This window comes from Lampris incognitus, chromosome 12, assembly GCF_029633865.1.
Source record: "Lampris incognitus isolate fLamInc1 chromosome 12, fLamInc1.hap2, whole genome shotgun sequence".
NCBI classification, from domain to species: Eukaryota; Metazoa; Chordata; class Actinopteri; order Lampriformes; family Lampridae; genus Lampris; species Lampris incognitus.
In genome coordinates this window covers 3,263,841-3,280,293 of record NC_079222.1, presented here as the reverse complement: position 1 = coordinate 3,280,293, position 16,453 = coordinate 3,263,841, and the positions used below count along the sequence as shown (strand labels likewise).

The 16,453-nt window shown below is 47.2% G+C and overlaps 2 protein-coding genes across 5 annotated transcripts in view; one reads left to right on the top strand and one right to left on the bottom strand.

Moving 5' to 3' along the window:
• The window catches only part of tjp2a (tight junction protein 2a (zona occludens 2)), a 61,561-nt gene extending 52,157 nt beyond the window's left edge, over positions 1-9,404 (top strand). For 2 of the 4 annotated variants that reach the window (XM_056290372.1, XM_056290374.1), the window contains exon 24: positions 861-3,846. In XM_056290372.1, coding sequence (XP_056146347.1) covers positions 861-1,026 — 166 coding nt within the window. In that variant the 3' untranslated portion in view covers positions 1,027-3,846. Of the gene's footprint in view, positions 1-860; positions 3,847-8,928 lie in introns of those variants that run through there. The other 2 variants (XR_008811084.1, XM_056290373.1) reach the window with 2 other exon arrangements.
• The window catches only part of LOC130122124 (amyloid-beta A4 precursor protein-binding family A member 1-like), a 26,292-nt gene continuing 14,776 nt past the window's right edge, over positions 4,938-16,453 (bottom strand). The window contains exons 6-10 of the mRNA XM_056291162.1: positions 15,885-16,064; positions 12,654-12,866; positions 9,748-9,867; positions 8,443-8,583; positions 4,938-5,144 (exon numbers count right to left, since the gene is read on the bottom strand). Coding sequence (XP_056147137.1) covers positions 5,073-5,144; positions 8,443-8,583; positions 9,748-9,867; positions 12,654-12,866; positions 15,885-16,064 — 726 coding nt within the window. The 3' untranslated portion in view covers positions 4,938-5,072. The remainder of the gene's footprint in view (positions 5,145-8,442; positions 8,584-9,747; positions 9,868-12,653; positions 12,867-15,884; positions 16,065-16,453) is intronic.

Here is a 16,453-nt window from a genome sequence, read left to right as displayed (position 1 = left end):
CTGTCCTTATTATTATTATTGTTATTATTATTAGACCCTCACCCTGCCCTTATTATTATTATTATTAGACCCTCACCCTATCATTATTATTGTTATTATTATTATTATTAGACCCTCATCCTGTCCTTATTATTATTATATTATTGTTAGACCCTCACCCTGACCTCATTATTATTATTATTATTAGACCCTCACCCTGACATTATTATTATTATTATTGTTAGACCCTCACCCTGCCCTTATTATTATTATTATTATTATTATTATTCAACCCGGTATCACGCCAAAGCGTGTAATACACCCGCTGGTCCAGCATGTCAGTGTCATGGTTTGCCTCGCTCAGGCGTGAAAAGTACACGCGTGTATGAAGGTTCAGTGCCAGCAGGGGGCGATGATTAAGAGGTGAAGGCAGGTTAGGGTTAAGGTTAAGGTTAGGGTTAGGGTTCTTGTTAGGGTTGGGTTAGGGTTATGGTTACGGTTAGGTTAGGTGAGGGATTTTGGAAAATGCTGTATGCTTCTTTTCCTCCGTGGGGAGTTGCTGGCATTGAGTTAATCATCGCCCCCTGCTGGCACTGCACCTTCATACACGCGTGTACTTTCCACGCCTGAGCGAGGCAAACTGTGACACTGACACGCTGGACCAGCGTGTATATTACACGCTTTGGTGTGATACTGGGCTGCAACCCTCACCCTGTCATCATCATTATTGTTATTATTATTATTAGACCCTCATCCTGTCCTTAATATCATTATATTATTGTTAGACCCTCACCGTGACCTCATTATTATTATTAGTATTATTATTCATTAATAATAATAATTATTTATTATTGATACGCTTATATGCTTATCATTTCCAGTTCCAGCTCCAATCCCGAGCCCCAGACCCCATCCAGACCACCTTACGCAGAGACCAGGGCCCACTGTCACGGTGAAGACAATGAAGAGGAGTACCGCCGGCAGCTGGCCGACCAAACCAAGCGAGGCTACTACAACCCACAGAAATACAAGGACACTGAGCTGTAGGCCCAGCAGGCAGTCACAAGGCCAGGGTGGGTTGTCACTGTGCTTAACCAGCCCAGGAAGTGTTGCCGTCGCTGCACCCACACGCCTCTAACAGGACATCCTGTGTTTATCCCCGTTTCCTGCACACAGCCACTGGATGCCGATGTTACTGTTCACCTCGGTGAGAGCTCCTCTCATCATGAACAATGTTAGCGTGCCGGCACCTCGATGTTGTTTATTGTCCGTAGGTAGTTACTCGCTTCTGAAACGCTTGGCGTTTCTATCTTCGTCAGTGTGTCTAGTTTGTAATTGCACACATTTGTGATCCTCCTTCAAGATATTTTGTTTTTAAAATGGAAAGAGCTAAGAGTGTACATCCATGAAAGGTGCAAGTCCTCAGTCTGTGAAAGCCTCTAAAAATAAAGTAGACATGTTGGACTACGGCGTGTCAACATGGTAGAGCTACACCCTGGTGAGGGCGAAGGGTCCGAGCTGGCTGGTGAAATAGTCCAACAGAAGTTGGGGAAAAAACTCCCACGAGACAAGCGTGTGGTCTTCTACTTTATTTTGTGCACTGTGACAAACTACACAGACTGCTGAGAAGTACACACCCTTATACAAAGAGTATTTTCATTACTTCACCTCTGTATTAACTGAGTTCTTTCACACATGTGGTATTTCAGTGTACATATTCTTTATACGTGTGTCTGGAGAGGTTTTTGTTACATTAGCATACAAACTTACACCAAATCCTCCCTGCCGGTCTTCTGAGAGCAGGCCAGTAAACCAACATAAGTGATGCAGCTAACCAGCATACCTGCACTGCACCTGCATGTGCACAAAGTCTCAACACAACACGCGATTAAGGCAGCACTATGGCTGCACTATGGTGCGTGGATGCACTGGGGGAAAGGTCAGAAAAGAGTTATTCCTTGTTTCCAGCTGCTTTGTCGTCAGGTAGATTTTATTTTTGGGGGCTTTTCCTTCCTTTTGTAATGACTTTTCATGTTTAAAGTCCCTCGTTTTGGACATTCCTAATCCGCTCGTGTCTGAATATGTGTGTGTGTGTGTGTGTGTGGGAGGGGGAAGAGCAGTGCATTTCTGAAGTGCCTTTCAGCTCTGATGCTCGGCCCACAGAGGAGACGCGGCTGGCTCCCGAGGAGGCGAGGGGGGTCAGCCAATTTAACAGCGTGCAGAACATATTGGGAACAACTGTTGGCTCCATGAAATGGACGGGTGAACGTTAGGGAACGAAATGTCAGTCCGGAGGCAGGGAATGCTGCCGCTTGTTCCTTCCTCCGTCTGTTATTCTAGAGAGACCCCTCGCAAAGATGAGCTACGCTCCACCTTTTAAAAAAGAGCAACATCACCAGTCAGCCACTAGGGGATCCCCCTGATAGAGCTAAATGAGATGCAGCTGATGGGGGTAGAGTGGATGGAGGTCCATCTGCTGGACATACTAAATTCTTCATGAGGACCTTTAGGGAGGCTGTGGCGGTGTCATGTCCTGTGTACCACGTGACAGGGGAAACGGGTCAACGTGAGGGAGGAGCAACGTCCCTGAACCGGATGTTGTTTATGAGGCTGTGATTGTGACGAGGTGGTTAAACAGGCTTGTAACCATCCAGGAAGGTGTTCCCATACCGTCTACTCCTTCTCCCAATACCATCTACTACTCCTTCTCCCGTACCGTCTACTCCTTCTCCCGTACCGTCTACTCCTTCTCCCATACCGTCTACTACTCCTTCTCCCGTACCGTCTACTCCTTCTCCCATACCATCTACTCCTTCTCCCGTACCGTCTACTCCTTCTCCCAATACCATCTACTACTCCTTCTCCCGTACCGTCTACTCCTTCTCCCGTACCGTCTACTCCTTCTCCCTATACCATCTACTACTCCTTCTCCCGTACCGTCTACTCCTTCTCCCATACCATCTACTCCTTCTCCCGTACCGTCTACTCCTTCTCCCAATACCATCTACTACTCCTTCTCCCGTACCGTCTACTCCTTCTCCCATACCGTCTACTCCTTCTCCCGTACTGTCTACTCCTTCTCCCAATACCATCTACTACTCCTTCTCCCAATACCATCTACTACTCCTTCTCCCGTACCATCTATTCCTTCGCCCATACCGTCTACTCTTTCTCCCGTACCGTCTACTCCTTATCCCATACTGTCTACTCCTTCTCCCAAAACCATCTACTACTCCTTCTCCCATACCGTCTACTCCTTCTCCCGTACCATCTACTCCTTCTCCCAATACCATCTACTCCTTCTCCCGTACCGTCTACTCCTTCTCCCAATACCATCTACTACTCCTTCTCCCGTACCGTCTACTCCTTCTCCCATACCGTCTACTCCTTCTCCCGTACTGTCTACTCCTTCTCCCAATACCATCTACTACTCCTTCTCCCAATACCATCTACTACTCCTTCTCCCGTACCGTCTATTCCTTATCCCGTACTGTCTACTCCTTCTCCCAATACCATCTACTACTACTCCTCCCATACCGTCTACTCCTTCTCCCAATACCATCTACTCCTTCTTCCATACCGTCTCCTCCTTCTCCCAGTACCACCTCCTCTCCTTCTCTCCAACAGCTGCTGACACCCACAGACAATCATGTTTTTATTGCATATATATTTTTATGGCATATACAGCATACTCACTTAGGTCTTTTTGTACAAGGGAAACGTGGGATTTGTGGTGATGACAATCACATCACATCTGTTGGTGTACACTTTTATTTTGTCTTGTTGGTGTGGCCTCCCTGTCAGCTGAAATGTGTTCTGTTTGTCCATCTGAAATCTGAAATTCAAATAAATGACCTTTAATTTGTTCTTTGTTGTACATCCCGAGCAGTTTTTACATTTCATTTCTGTGTAATTATCAGGTGAGGAGGGTGTGTGGACACCCAGCAGGGCTAAAAACAAAACCTGTCAAAGGGCGGATGAGTTCCTCTGTGAACCAGCGGCCATCCACACCTGAAGAGGAGATAGGGACCACCAGGTACTCCCCCTACTGACACACAACGATGACCCAACCAGACCCAACCACCATACACGGTGGACGAGACTTGCTGAGGCCTCAGCTGTGCTCCTATGACCTCCGTTAGCTTACGGAACTGATGATGATGATGATGATGATGACGTCATTATCAGGTTCCAGCAGCAGTTGCAGTAGTTCAGCTGTAGTGAATGTTGATATGTTACAACCGGTGGGAAGGGCGTTAGCCTTCTCGAAGCCAACAGAGGTGCTGTGAGGGCATCACGACTCCGGGACGTGTGGGAACGGCGAGTCATTGAGTTGACGTAATGAAAGAAGTCGGTGGTCGTCCTGACACGGCCTGTTTCCACCAGGCGCCGTAGAAAGAAGCAGCTCTGGCGAAGGATGCGGATCATTGCTGGGTGCAGTACATTTCTTCAACACACCGCTTGATCCTTCCTTTGTCGTCAGCAAATACTTTAGGAAATGTCGGTTCTTTCGACACTAATTACCCTTTCGTTGGAAGTGGAGTCCGTTCACTTCCTGGTTTAAATAATGCTTAAATGCGTAAGACTTGACGTTTGCACAGTAAAAGCAGCCACTACGTATACGGGGCGTCGCCTTGGCTCCGGAGTTTCTTCAGCATGCACGAGTGGACCACGTTAGTCCAGTTAAGACGTCATGATCGGAGCGGTCCTGCTCCACCACTAACACTGTGTAGGTCCACTATCGTTGGAGTACATTCATGTCATGTAACTATTTGAATCAAATGTATACTTTTACTCTATTAGCCACCTACATATGCATGTTAAACTCATTTATCTTTGGTAGTACAAAAGAAATCATCACGGTGACACGCCGCCAAGCAAAATAATCTGTCTTCTGCTGTCATCGCCCGACATATATGACAGACGCTGTACAGATTAAGGCAAGTCCGTGCTGATGATGATGATGATGATCACACCACTTGTGATATGAAACGAGATACAGAAAGGTGTTTAAACAAATCAGATATGGACAGAACTGTCTCAGTGTGTGTGACTCAGACTCCGGGGGTGTGGGAGGGGTGGAGGCCGCGTGGTCAGATGTAGACGGGTTGCTCCTGTGCTGTCAGCAGGCGATACATGGCCGCTGGCATCGTCTTCATGTGGATCTGGAACAAAGGGCACACATTTAAGCGACAAGCCTGAATATTTACATACCAATGTTCTTTTTTGAAACCTGCTGTCTTGGTATATTCAGGACCACTGCTGATCCAGAACCATCTGAACTTAAGGGGGATCGTGTTTTTTACATCTTCAGCAAAGCAGCCGGATGCGAGGAAGACGAGAGTGGCACATGTAAGGAGAAAGCCAAGGTGCTGTGGTGAAGCACCGGATAAACCAACCCGTTCACCCGTGTTGTTTCACAGGGGGGAGGTGTTGACCTTACAGTGGCAGGGACTCTGCTTTATTTCGAGCGTTTCGGGGATTTGGGGGCTCAAACACCACTGCAGGTACCTCACATCACCACGGGCATCAGTGCGCTGAACACAAGCGACAGCTTTCAGATACACTTCATCCCAAGCAGTCCTGGGCTGAGAAGTAAAACAATTAGAAAAGTGGCACGTTGGGGGGCGTGTCTGTCTTGATTGACAGGTATATGTAGGGTATAGACCAGGGGGGGGCAGTCTTATCCAGAAAGGGCCGGTGTGGGTGCAGGTTTGTGTTCCAACCAAGCAGTTACACACCTGATCCCACTAACCAGCCAGGAGAGTCTTTGCTGAGGGACTTGATCAGGGGACACAGAAACCTGCACCCACCCCGGCCCTTTCTGGATAAGACTGCCCCCCCCCCCCTGCATAGACACCCCACCTCAGTTCCACCCCTGCTCCATTTGCCTCATTTCTGACTGCCCAAATTGATTTATTTTAGATCCACGGATGAGACATGTGCCGTCTCATCCTGTCTTCTCGGGGAGACCTTTACGGCCTACATTAGGGGACAAGTTGTGTCCTATACTACTTTTGATATGAAACCCAAATATACATGTGACCCGACCTTCCCCGCTGGTGTACACGGACCGCCTGTCTTCACAGGCGTAGTTTGATAACTTGTGAAGACAGGCTACTCAAATCACAACATACTCACCACTAGGGGCGTGTCAGTGTACACGCCTACACGGAAACGAAACCATAACCGTTTAATAAGAATCCCTAACCGATAAACGTAAAGGTTTTGTTTTGTTTAATATAATGCGCGATGACGTCATCATTCTTTGCTGCGTGACAAGCGCGAGCGCGGTTGAAGCGTGGGAGGGCGGCGGCTGGTCAAAACCTGTGAAGCCCCAAGTGGAAGGTTTTTAAAAGAACGGAGAAGGAAATAAAGTAAAATACAGCATTTGTCAGACAGAGCTGCCTCACAACGGGAGGACCGGGTCCATGGTCAACCACATCAGACTCAAACACCCCGGGTCCATGGTCAACCACATCAGACTCAAACACCCTGGGTCCATGGTCAACCAAGTCGGACTCAAACACCCCGGGTCCATGGTCAACCACGTCAGACTCAAATACCCCGGGTCCATGGTCAACCACATCGGACTCAAACACCCCGGGTCCATGGTCAACCACATCGGACTCAAACACCCCGGGTCCATGGTCAACCACATCAGACTCAAACACCCCGGGTCCATGGTCAACCAAGTCGGACTCAAACACCCCGGGTCCATGGTCAACCACATCGGACTCAAACACCCCGGGTCCATGGTCAACCACATCAGACTCAAACACCCCGGGTCCATGGTCAACCACATCGGACTCAAACACCCCGGGTCCATGGTCAACCACGTCAGACTCAAACACCCCGGGTCCATGGTCAACCACGTCAGACTCAAACACCCCGGGTCCATGGTCAACCACGTCAGACTCAAACACCCCGGGTCCATGGTCAACCACATCAGACTCAAACACCCCGGGTCCATGGTCAACCACATCGGACTCAAACACCCCGGGTCCATGGTCAACCACGTCAGACTCAAACACCCCGGGTCCGTGGTCAACCACGTCAGACTCAAATACCCCGGGTCCGTGGTCAACCACGTCAGACTCAAACACCCCGGGTCCATGGTCAACCACGTCGGACTCAAATACCCCGGGTCCATGGTCAACCACATCGGACTCAAACACCCCGGGTCAATGGTCAACCACATCGGACTCAAACACCCCGGGTCCATGGTCAACCACGTCAGACTCAAACACCCCGGGTCCATGGTCAACCACATCGGACTCAAACACCCCGGGTCAATGGTCAACCACGTCAGACTCAAACACCCCGGGTCCATGGTCAACCACATCGGACTCAAACACCCCGGGTCCATGGTCAACCACATCGGACTCAAACACCCCGGGTCCATGGTCAACCACATCAGACTCAAACACCCCGGGTCCATGGTCAACCACATCGGACTCAAACACCCCGGGTCAATGGTCAACCACATCAGACTCAAACACCCCGGGTCCATGGTCAACCACATCGGACTCAAACACCCCGGGTCCATGGTCAACCACGTCAGACTCAAACACCCCGGGTCCATGGTCAACCACATCGGACTCAAACACCCCGGGTCCATGGTCAACCACGTCAGACTCAAATACCCCGGGTCCATGGTCAACCACGTCAGACTCAAATACCCCGGGTCCATGGTCAACCACGTCAGACTCAAACACCCCGGGTCCATGGTCAACCACATCGGACTCAAACACCCCGGGTCCGTGGTCAACCACATCGGACTCAAACACCCCGGGTCCATGGTCAACCACGTCAGACTCAAATACCCCGGGTCCATGGTCAACCACATCAGACTCAAACACCCGAGTGAGAAGTTACGGACAACAGACGATGCTCTTAGGTTTATCTGTATTTTTGTGTTGCAAATTTGATATGTTATGAGACTTGAGGACTTCAGTTTGGAACGCAGACACGTAAGGATGGTATGTTATGTTGTTTATGTTATGCTGTTTATGTTATGCTGTTTATGTTATGTTGTTTATGTGGGGGGGTTCCTCACAAGAACACGATTTTTGCTGAGTGCGACTTGTACGCCGGTGCAAGTTGTAGTCCGCGAAATACGGTACTTATAATATAACCTGGCTAAAGCATCAACAGTAAATCCAATACCAAGAGGGGCTCCAACTCAGTCCTGAAGATTAACGTTTTGGACTTAGTGACACCTATGGTGATATGTGGTAATTGCAGCGGTGTTTAAATGCTCAAAAAATCCCAGAGATTCATTCAAACATCTATCAGTTTCACTGGAGGAGCACTGAGAAGTCAAAAGGACCCCACATTTAACATGTTTTGTGGTTAAACTTTTCAAGAAGACATAGAACGTAAATCCTTAGTGTGCTTTCCTTTTCAGACCAGCGAGGGTTTTGTTCTGATAAGGTTGTGAGTGTGCATGTACGAGCCTACCTCTCCCATGGCGTTAGACAAGATTTGAACGATCTTCTCGTGGGGCGTGGCCACCACGCTCTGGCTGTTGATCTCTATGATGCGGTGGCCGACACGGACGCCTCCTCTTTCTGCGATGCCTCCCCTCATCAGACTGCAGATCTATAGAAGAGGAGCACATAGAGCGGTCTACTGAGACAGGCGGCATTAAACCACAGAAAAGATACAGGTGACAACAACAACACAACAATAATCGGGTCAAAGTGTCAGTTGGGTAACTCGTTGTTTTTCGTTTGATATAATACCACCCACTCCACCCTGCCTGCACTCTCTTCTTCACCTCTCTTCCGCACTTCCGTTACTTTGGACAGTTGACCCCAAGTATTTAAACTCATCCACCTTCGTCACCTCCACTCCTTGCATCCTCACCATTCCACTGTCCTCCCTCTCATTCACACATAGGTATTCCATCTTGCTCCTACTGACTTTCATTCCTCTTCTCTACAGTGCATACCTCCACCTCTCCAGGCTCTCCTCCACCTGCACCCTACTCTTGCTACAGATCACAATGTCATCCACAAACATCATAGTCCACAGAGACTCCTGCCTGATCTCATCCGTCATCCTGTCCATCACCATTGCAAACAAGAAAGAAGAAGAAGGAGAGGGAGTTTTTATCCGATGAGAGGGTCTAAGGACAGGATGTTGTGTTGCTGTTAAGCCCACTGAGGCAAATTTGTAATTTGTGATATTGGGCTATACAAATAAAATGTATTTGATCTGATTTGAAGAGTGTCAGGAGTGATTTGTGACAGAAGGGTACCAGCAAGAGTTAAAGGGAAGGTTTACAGGATGGTAGTGAGACCAGCTATGTTGTATGGTCTGGAGACAGTGACACTGATGAAAAGACAGGAGGTGGGGCTGGAGGTGGCAGAGATGAAGATGATAAGATTTTCACTGGGAGTGATGAAGAAGGACAGGATTAGGAAGGAGTATATTAGAGGGACAGCTCAGGTTGGACGGTTTGGAGACAAAGCAAGAGAGACAAGATTGAGATGGTTTGGACATGTGTGGAGGAGAGATGCTGGGTATACTGGGAGAAGGATGCTGAATATGGAGCTGCCAGGGAAGAGGAGAAGAGGAAGGCCAAAGAGGAGGTTTATGGAGGTGGTGAGGGAGGACATGCAGGTGGCTGGTGTGACAGAGGAAGATGCAGAAGACACGAAGAGATGGAAACGGGTGATCCCCTGTGGCGCCCCCTAACGGGAGCAGCTGAAAGTAGTAGTAGCAGATAACACCACAGCAGTCAGTGGTGATGAGACTTACAATGCCGTTTTGTACACTGAAGCCCAGCTGGTATCTGAGGTCCGGCCTGCGGATAAGGACCATGGTGACAGGGGGACACCTGACGATGTTCATCTTGATCCTGGACTGGGATTTTAGACCCTGATGGAAGACAGCGTGTGTTAAGTACAGATCACAGAGCCCGTCAGAGACAGAATACACATCAAACTACAGACGGAGTCGAGTATGAGGAGTGCATCGGTGAAATGTCCTGCAGAAGTTTTCAAAGTTCTTTACATAAAGACATTGAATAAGAAAACAATACGATTTTGAAGAAATGTAAAAAAAAAAGATTAAAATGTAAAAAAGAAATTAAAAAATTACTTTTCACGTTTTAAAAAGTTGTCCATCTATTTTTCTCTCTCTGACCCAATACAAATTATAAGTTTCATGAGAAAAGCAGGGCGTGGAGAAAAGCAAATTGTTATTTTGAGTGAAATATCAGTTTGAGTCAGAATATTTTAACTCCCAGTCATCTTTTTAGACTCAGTCACGTGAAGAAACGCTTGACTATCTGGATGGAAAGAGTGATGTTCTGATGACACACTTTTACATCCCCCGTCTTCAGCAACAGAAAGCCCAGACGCAATTCACTTTTTTACAGAATACAAATATGGCTGCCAAGGAACTTCTGCAGACTGCCCCATCATCACTTTATCCATCCAGAGTTCATTACAGGTCAGTGGTGGTTGGCTAACACGTCACCTTTTATTGGTCTAATGAGCTGGACCCCGCTTATGACTTCATAAGGTGGAGGTGACGTGGTGGTGGTGTTGGACAGACAGTCAGTCTTCCAGTAGAACAGTAGTGTGATGTAATGGATGTAAGAGGCAGAGAGAAACAGACCTGTTGACTCTCTGGGACTACAAACCAGGTGTAGCAGGACTACAAACCAGGTGTAGCAGCCATTGTGGCTGGTGTGCCATCAGCTCAGCAGTAAATAGTTCCCACCCTTGTAAAAATTGATCCTGGGACCAAAGCTAACACAGACAGTCTGATTGTATTACAAGCTACATCACACTACATGGAACACTGCTGTACAGTCATACTGGTTGTCATGGACACATCAGCATCAATTTTTCAGTTTCAATCCTGCTTCCTAGTTGAGTAGGAACTTGTTTGCTGCTGCACCAGTGTTGGTCTTACCGTGTCAAAACATCTCAACAGCGGCATACAGAGACTGGAGAGTGTCTCCAACCATGGACTGGTAGTATTATGGGGCCTGACTCCATGGTCCAGATGGATGAAGCAATGATTTATTAATGGAGACATGTTGCAGATTTCAGCTTTGGGCAAGGAAGTCAGCTGGGGCTGGTTTTATTTATTTATACCCCCCTCCTTTTATCCCCAATTGTACTTGGCCAATTACCCCACTCTCCCAAGCCTTCCCGGTCGCTGCTCCACCCCCTCTGCTCATCCGGGGAGGGCTGCAGACTACCACATGCCTCCTCTCATACATGAGGAGTCACCAGCCGCTTCTTTTCACCTGACAGTGAGGAGTTTCACCAGGGGGACGTAGCGTGTGGGAGGATCACGCTATTCCCCCCAGTTCCCCACCCCCAAACAGGCGCCAAGACCGACCAGAGGAGGCACTAGTGCAGCGACTAGGACACATACCCACATCCGGCTTCCCACCCGCAGACACGGCCAATTGTGTCTGTGGGGATGCCCAACCAAACCGGAGGTAACACGGGGATTCGAACCAGCGATCCCTGTGATGGTAGGCAATGGAATAGACCGCTACACCACCCAGACGCCCCGCTGGGGCTGGTTTTAAAGTGTGTCTCCCCCAGACAGCAGAAAAACGCTGATCTTCTCCTTGAAAGCAGCTCTGTAGTGTGTCTTGTGTTTTGTTAAACTAATCATTAAGGAAATCAGTTCATGTTTACAGCCCACAAATTAAAAAAAAAAACTTATCCAACTCGTTAACTGTGCTTAAGTCCCGCCTCCCTCAGTTACTGTTGCTATGGCCACTAAGTGTTGAGATTGGGTCACATAGACGTGGCCGATAGACCAAGACGATTGAAGAAAGTTGATCTTCCATCTCTGAGAAGTCTGTATGCTGATGACGCTGCTTTATTCAGCTGGAAATTTGGTCTTTGGCAGAGTTTAGTCCAGGGACGACTTTTGAACGTTGGATTTGAGGAAAGGAATAAAAAATGCATTGTCATGAGTGCGTCTGAATTAAATGTGTGTGTTTTTAATTAGTTTTGGTGCTGATGCTGTTTTGTACCGCATGTTTGATGGTATTGTAGCTTGTGATGTCTTGACTTTTTATGTTTTATATGTTGAAAATTTCAATAAAGACAACAAAAACCTACATTTCCAGTCAAGCCAAATACAATATAAATCTTTTCATTCACAGTTTCATCATTTAGTTTTATTTTCAGCGTCATCCATCGACCACACTGCTTTCATCTGCTCTCAGTTGGATGTCGGATGTGAGGAAGTAGAGATGGTCGCTAAGCTAAGTGCTAGCCCACGCAGACCAGCAGTTATGACAGCCATCCTGGCTGGCGTTTGTTCTCCTGGACAGTGATTTTTATATATATATATATATATATATATATGTTGGATATATGTGTTTTGGTAGTTTGTAGTTTTTGTAGGTTTTTTTTATGTTCTTGTAGTTTTTGGATGTGTTTTTGTCTTTGTGTTATACTGCTATGGGCTGGGGGAAACAATATTTGGTTTCATTTCATGTACGCAAGTACATGAAATGAAACGACAAATAAATGTTCCTGATCCTGAACACAAGGGTGACAGAGTTGCTGTCCCAGTGGAAAACTGGTTGTTACTGGGCAGCTCCTGAGTACCAACATGACGGTACAATAAGAGTAAAATAAAAAAGAGAAGATCCAACGAGACAAGAGAACATCGTGTCGTACCTTGATGATGCTCTGGCAGGTGTTGAGAGGCAGGCCCACCAGGCTGGTTCCATTGATGGTCATTATCTGGTCTCCGATGTTCAGTCGGCCAGACTTCTCCGCCGGCCCCGCATGCATCATGCTGGCGATGATTACGGTGGGCAGGATGGACCCCCATCCTGACTCCACTATCACCACACCCAGAATCTCCCCCTTCTGCTTCTCTATGTAAACCTGTGGTAGAGACCGGGGTAGATGGGACATAAGCAGGCTTTCTTCTTCTACAAACCCCAATTCCAATGAAGTTGGGCTGTTGTGTAAAATGTAAATAAAAACAGAATACAATGATTTGCAAATCCTTTTCGACCTATATTCAATTGAATCCACTACAAAGACAAGATATTTAATGTTCAAACTGATAAACTTTATTGTTTTTTTGCAAATATTCACTCATGTTGAATGTGATGCCTGCAGCACGTTCCAAAGAAGCTGGGACAGGGGCATGTTCACCACTGTGTTACACCACCTTTCCTTTTAACAACACTCAATAAGCGTTTGGGAACTGAGGACACTACTTGTTAAAGCTTTGTAGGTGGAATTCTTTCCATTCTTGCTTGATGTACGACTTCAGTTGCTCAGCAGTCCGGGGTCTCCGTTGTCGTATTTTGCGCTTCATAATGCGCCACACATGTTCAATGGGAGACAGGTCTGGACTGCAGGCAGGCCAGTCCAGTACCCGCACTCTTTTACTACGAAGCCGCGCTGGTGGAACACGTGCAGAATGTGGCTTGGCATTGTCTTGCTGAAATAAGCAGGGACGTCCCTGAAAAAGACGTCGCTTGGATGGCAGCACATGTTGCTCCAAAACCTGTATGTACCTTTCAGCATTAATGGTGCCTTCACAGATGTGCAAGTTACCCATGATGCCATGGGCACTAACACACCCCCATACCATCACAGATGCTGGCTTTTGGACTCTGGGCTGAGAACAATCTGGATGGTCCTTTTCCTCTTTAGCCCGGAGGACACCACGTCCATGATTTCCAAAAACAATGTGAAACGTGGACTCGTCAGACCACAGCACACTTGTCCACTTGGCGTCAGTCCATCTCAGATGAGCTCGGGCCAGAGAAGCCGGTGGTGTTTCTGGGTGGTGTTGATATGTGGCTTTGGCTTTGCATGGTAGAGTTTTAACTTGCACTTGTAGATGTAGCGACCAACTGTGTTAACTGACGATGGTTTTCCCAAGTGTTCCTGAGCCCACGTGGTCATATCCTTTACACAATGATGTCGGTTTTTAATGCAGTGCTGCCTGAGGGGTCAAAGGTCACAGGCATTCAGTGTTGGTTTTGGGCCTTGCCGCTTACGTGCAGAGATTTCTCGGGATTCTCTGAATCTTGTGATGATATTATGGACTGGAGATGATGAAATCCCTAAATTCCTTGCAGTTGCACGTTGAGAAACGTTGTTCTTAAACTGTTGGACTATTTGCTCACGCAGTTGTTCACAGAGTGGTGAACCTCGCCCCATCCTTGCTTGTGAACGACTGAGCCTTTCGGGGATGCTCCTTTTATACCCAATCAAGACACTCACCTGTTTCCAGTTTACCTGTTCACCTGTGGAATGTTCCAGACAGGTGTTTTCTGAGCATTCCTCAACTTTCCCAGTCTGTTGTTGCCCCTGTTCCAGCTTCTTTGGAACGTGTTGCAGGCATCACATTCAAAATGAGCGAATATTTGCAAAAAACAATAAAGTTCATCAGTTTGAACATTAAATATCTTGTCTTTGTAGTGTATTCAACTGAATATAGGTGGGAAAGGATTTGCAAATCATTGTATTCTGTTTTTATTCACCTTTTACACAACGTCCCAACTTCACTGGAATTGGGGTTTGTACGCTACTAACAGAGTAAGACCGTGTTTTTGTGCCGTTGGTACTTCAGGGGAAAGATCAGCACCATGTCAGGTTCTTCTGAGGACTGCTTCTCTGAAATGTCAACTGTGCTGAAACAAACCACTTCTGCAGAGTTTAATGAAGTGTGTGAGTCCTGTTTCTCTGCCTCAGGGTAGAGTTTGTGGGCGGAATGACATAACAACACACTCAACCGATCCAAATGTATTCTGATTCCTGTTCCACGTTATAACCTCAATCACTTGACTACAGAGACAGCAGACAAAAGAATCAGTGTCAGCACTGTCTTCTGGGTGGACCATTAAAAAATGTCCCACATTCCTCAACCTCTCTAGAGATAGTGTGTGTAAATAACCCCATATAAGCCCTTTCAGAGTGCTCACACTGTAGGGACGGATCTAAAATCCAGGTCTAAAAGCCCAGTCAAGTAAGCCAACCAGGCATCGTTACATATACATTACATAACATGTTGTTGTGCAGCAGTAATCTGCTGTACAACAACACAACACAAATGAGGATGTTATTGGGCCCTAAAAAGAGAACACAAACTGGTTGACTGTCTGTCCACTTTCAGAGACAGTGACAGAGACACATCCTTACCAAGTACAGGCTCACTGACCACAGTCTAGCCACTGAACAGGGCAGACACACACAACATCTTGGCTACCAAGAGCAAAAAATATGTGGTCACTGTACGGCAGGTGAGGTGGGGACAGAGATGCACTTCCTGCTAAATTGTGAGAAATTCCAGAACATAAGAGAAAAATACCAGGAGACATCTGAAAACCGGATTCCAAATGTTCTACTGCTGGGTGTGAAAGAACAATGGCCACTTATTTTAGGAGAGGGTCAAAGGTCACAACTTGTGGCACAATATGTCAGAATGCCATAGCCTAAGAGTCAGTGAGTGACCAAAACACTGTTCAAATACTATTCTATATTTCTACCAGATCTATCCATTCCTTTTTCCATTTATTTTATTTTTTATTTGTTTTTTTTAGTACTCTGTTGACCTGTTTTGCTTTGGCAACATCGTAATTAATGTAGTCATGCTAATCAAGAATTGAACCTGACATCTCCAAATTTCCAATTCATCATCAGCACTCGTGTTTTATCTGAAGTGAAAATTCATGTGGTCCCTTACAGCATGTCTGTCGACCCCTGCTGGTGAAAATCAGAAGCGGTTGTTATTGTGGGAGGAGGAAAAAGGCGTTGTTCTGAAGTCCTACAAGTTTGATTACAACACAGAATGACGTGACGTGACAGCAGCGTTGAGTGTTTCACGTTTCTATCGACGGGAACTGCAGCTGGGACTCTGCTGCCCTCTGCTGGCGGACTTACATCTCTGCAGTTCTCCGACTTGGAAAAGTGGATGAGGTCGTCGTTGTACATGTCCTGAGTGTTGAGCAAGTCGCTGTACTCCCTCTGACTCAGGTCCTCAGGGTCGATCCCATTGGCTCTCAGGAACTCCTGGTAGGCCACACTGAAGGACTGTCCAATAGACTGGGCTATGAGCTGGGCCTAAGGAGGGATGGACGGGGGGGGGGGGCAGAGAGACAGAGACAGACAGACAGAGAGACAGAGACAGACAGACAGAGAGACAGAGAGAGAGACAGAGAGAGACAGAGAGAGACAGAGACAGACAGAGAGACAGAGAGAGACAGAGACAGACAGAGAGACAGAGACAGACAGAGACAGACAGAGCGACAGACAGACAGAGAGACAGAGAGAGACAGAGACGAAGGGGGGGGGCAGAGAGACAGAGACAGACAGACAGACAGAGAGACAGAGAGAGACAGAGAGACAGAGAGAGAGACAGAGACAGACAGAGAGACAGAGAGAGACAGACAGACAGAGAGACAGAGAGAGACAGAGACGAAGGGGGGGGGCAGCGAGAGAGAGGATTAGAT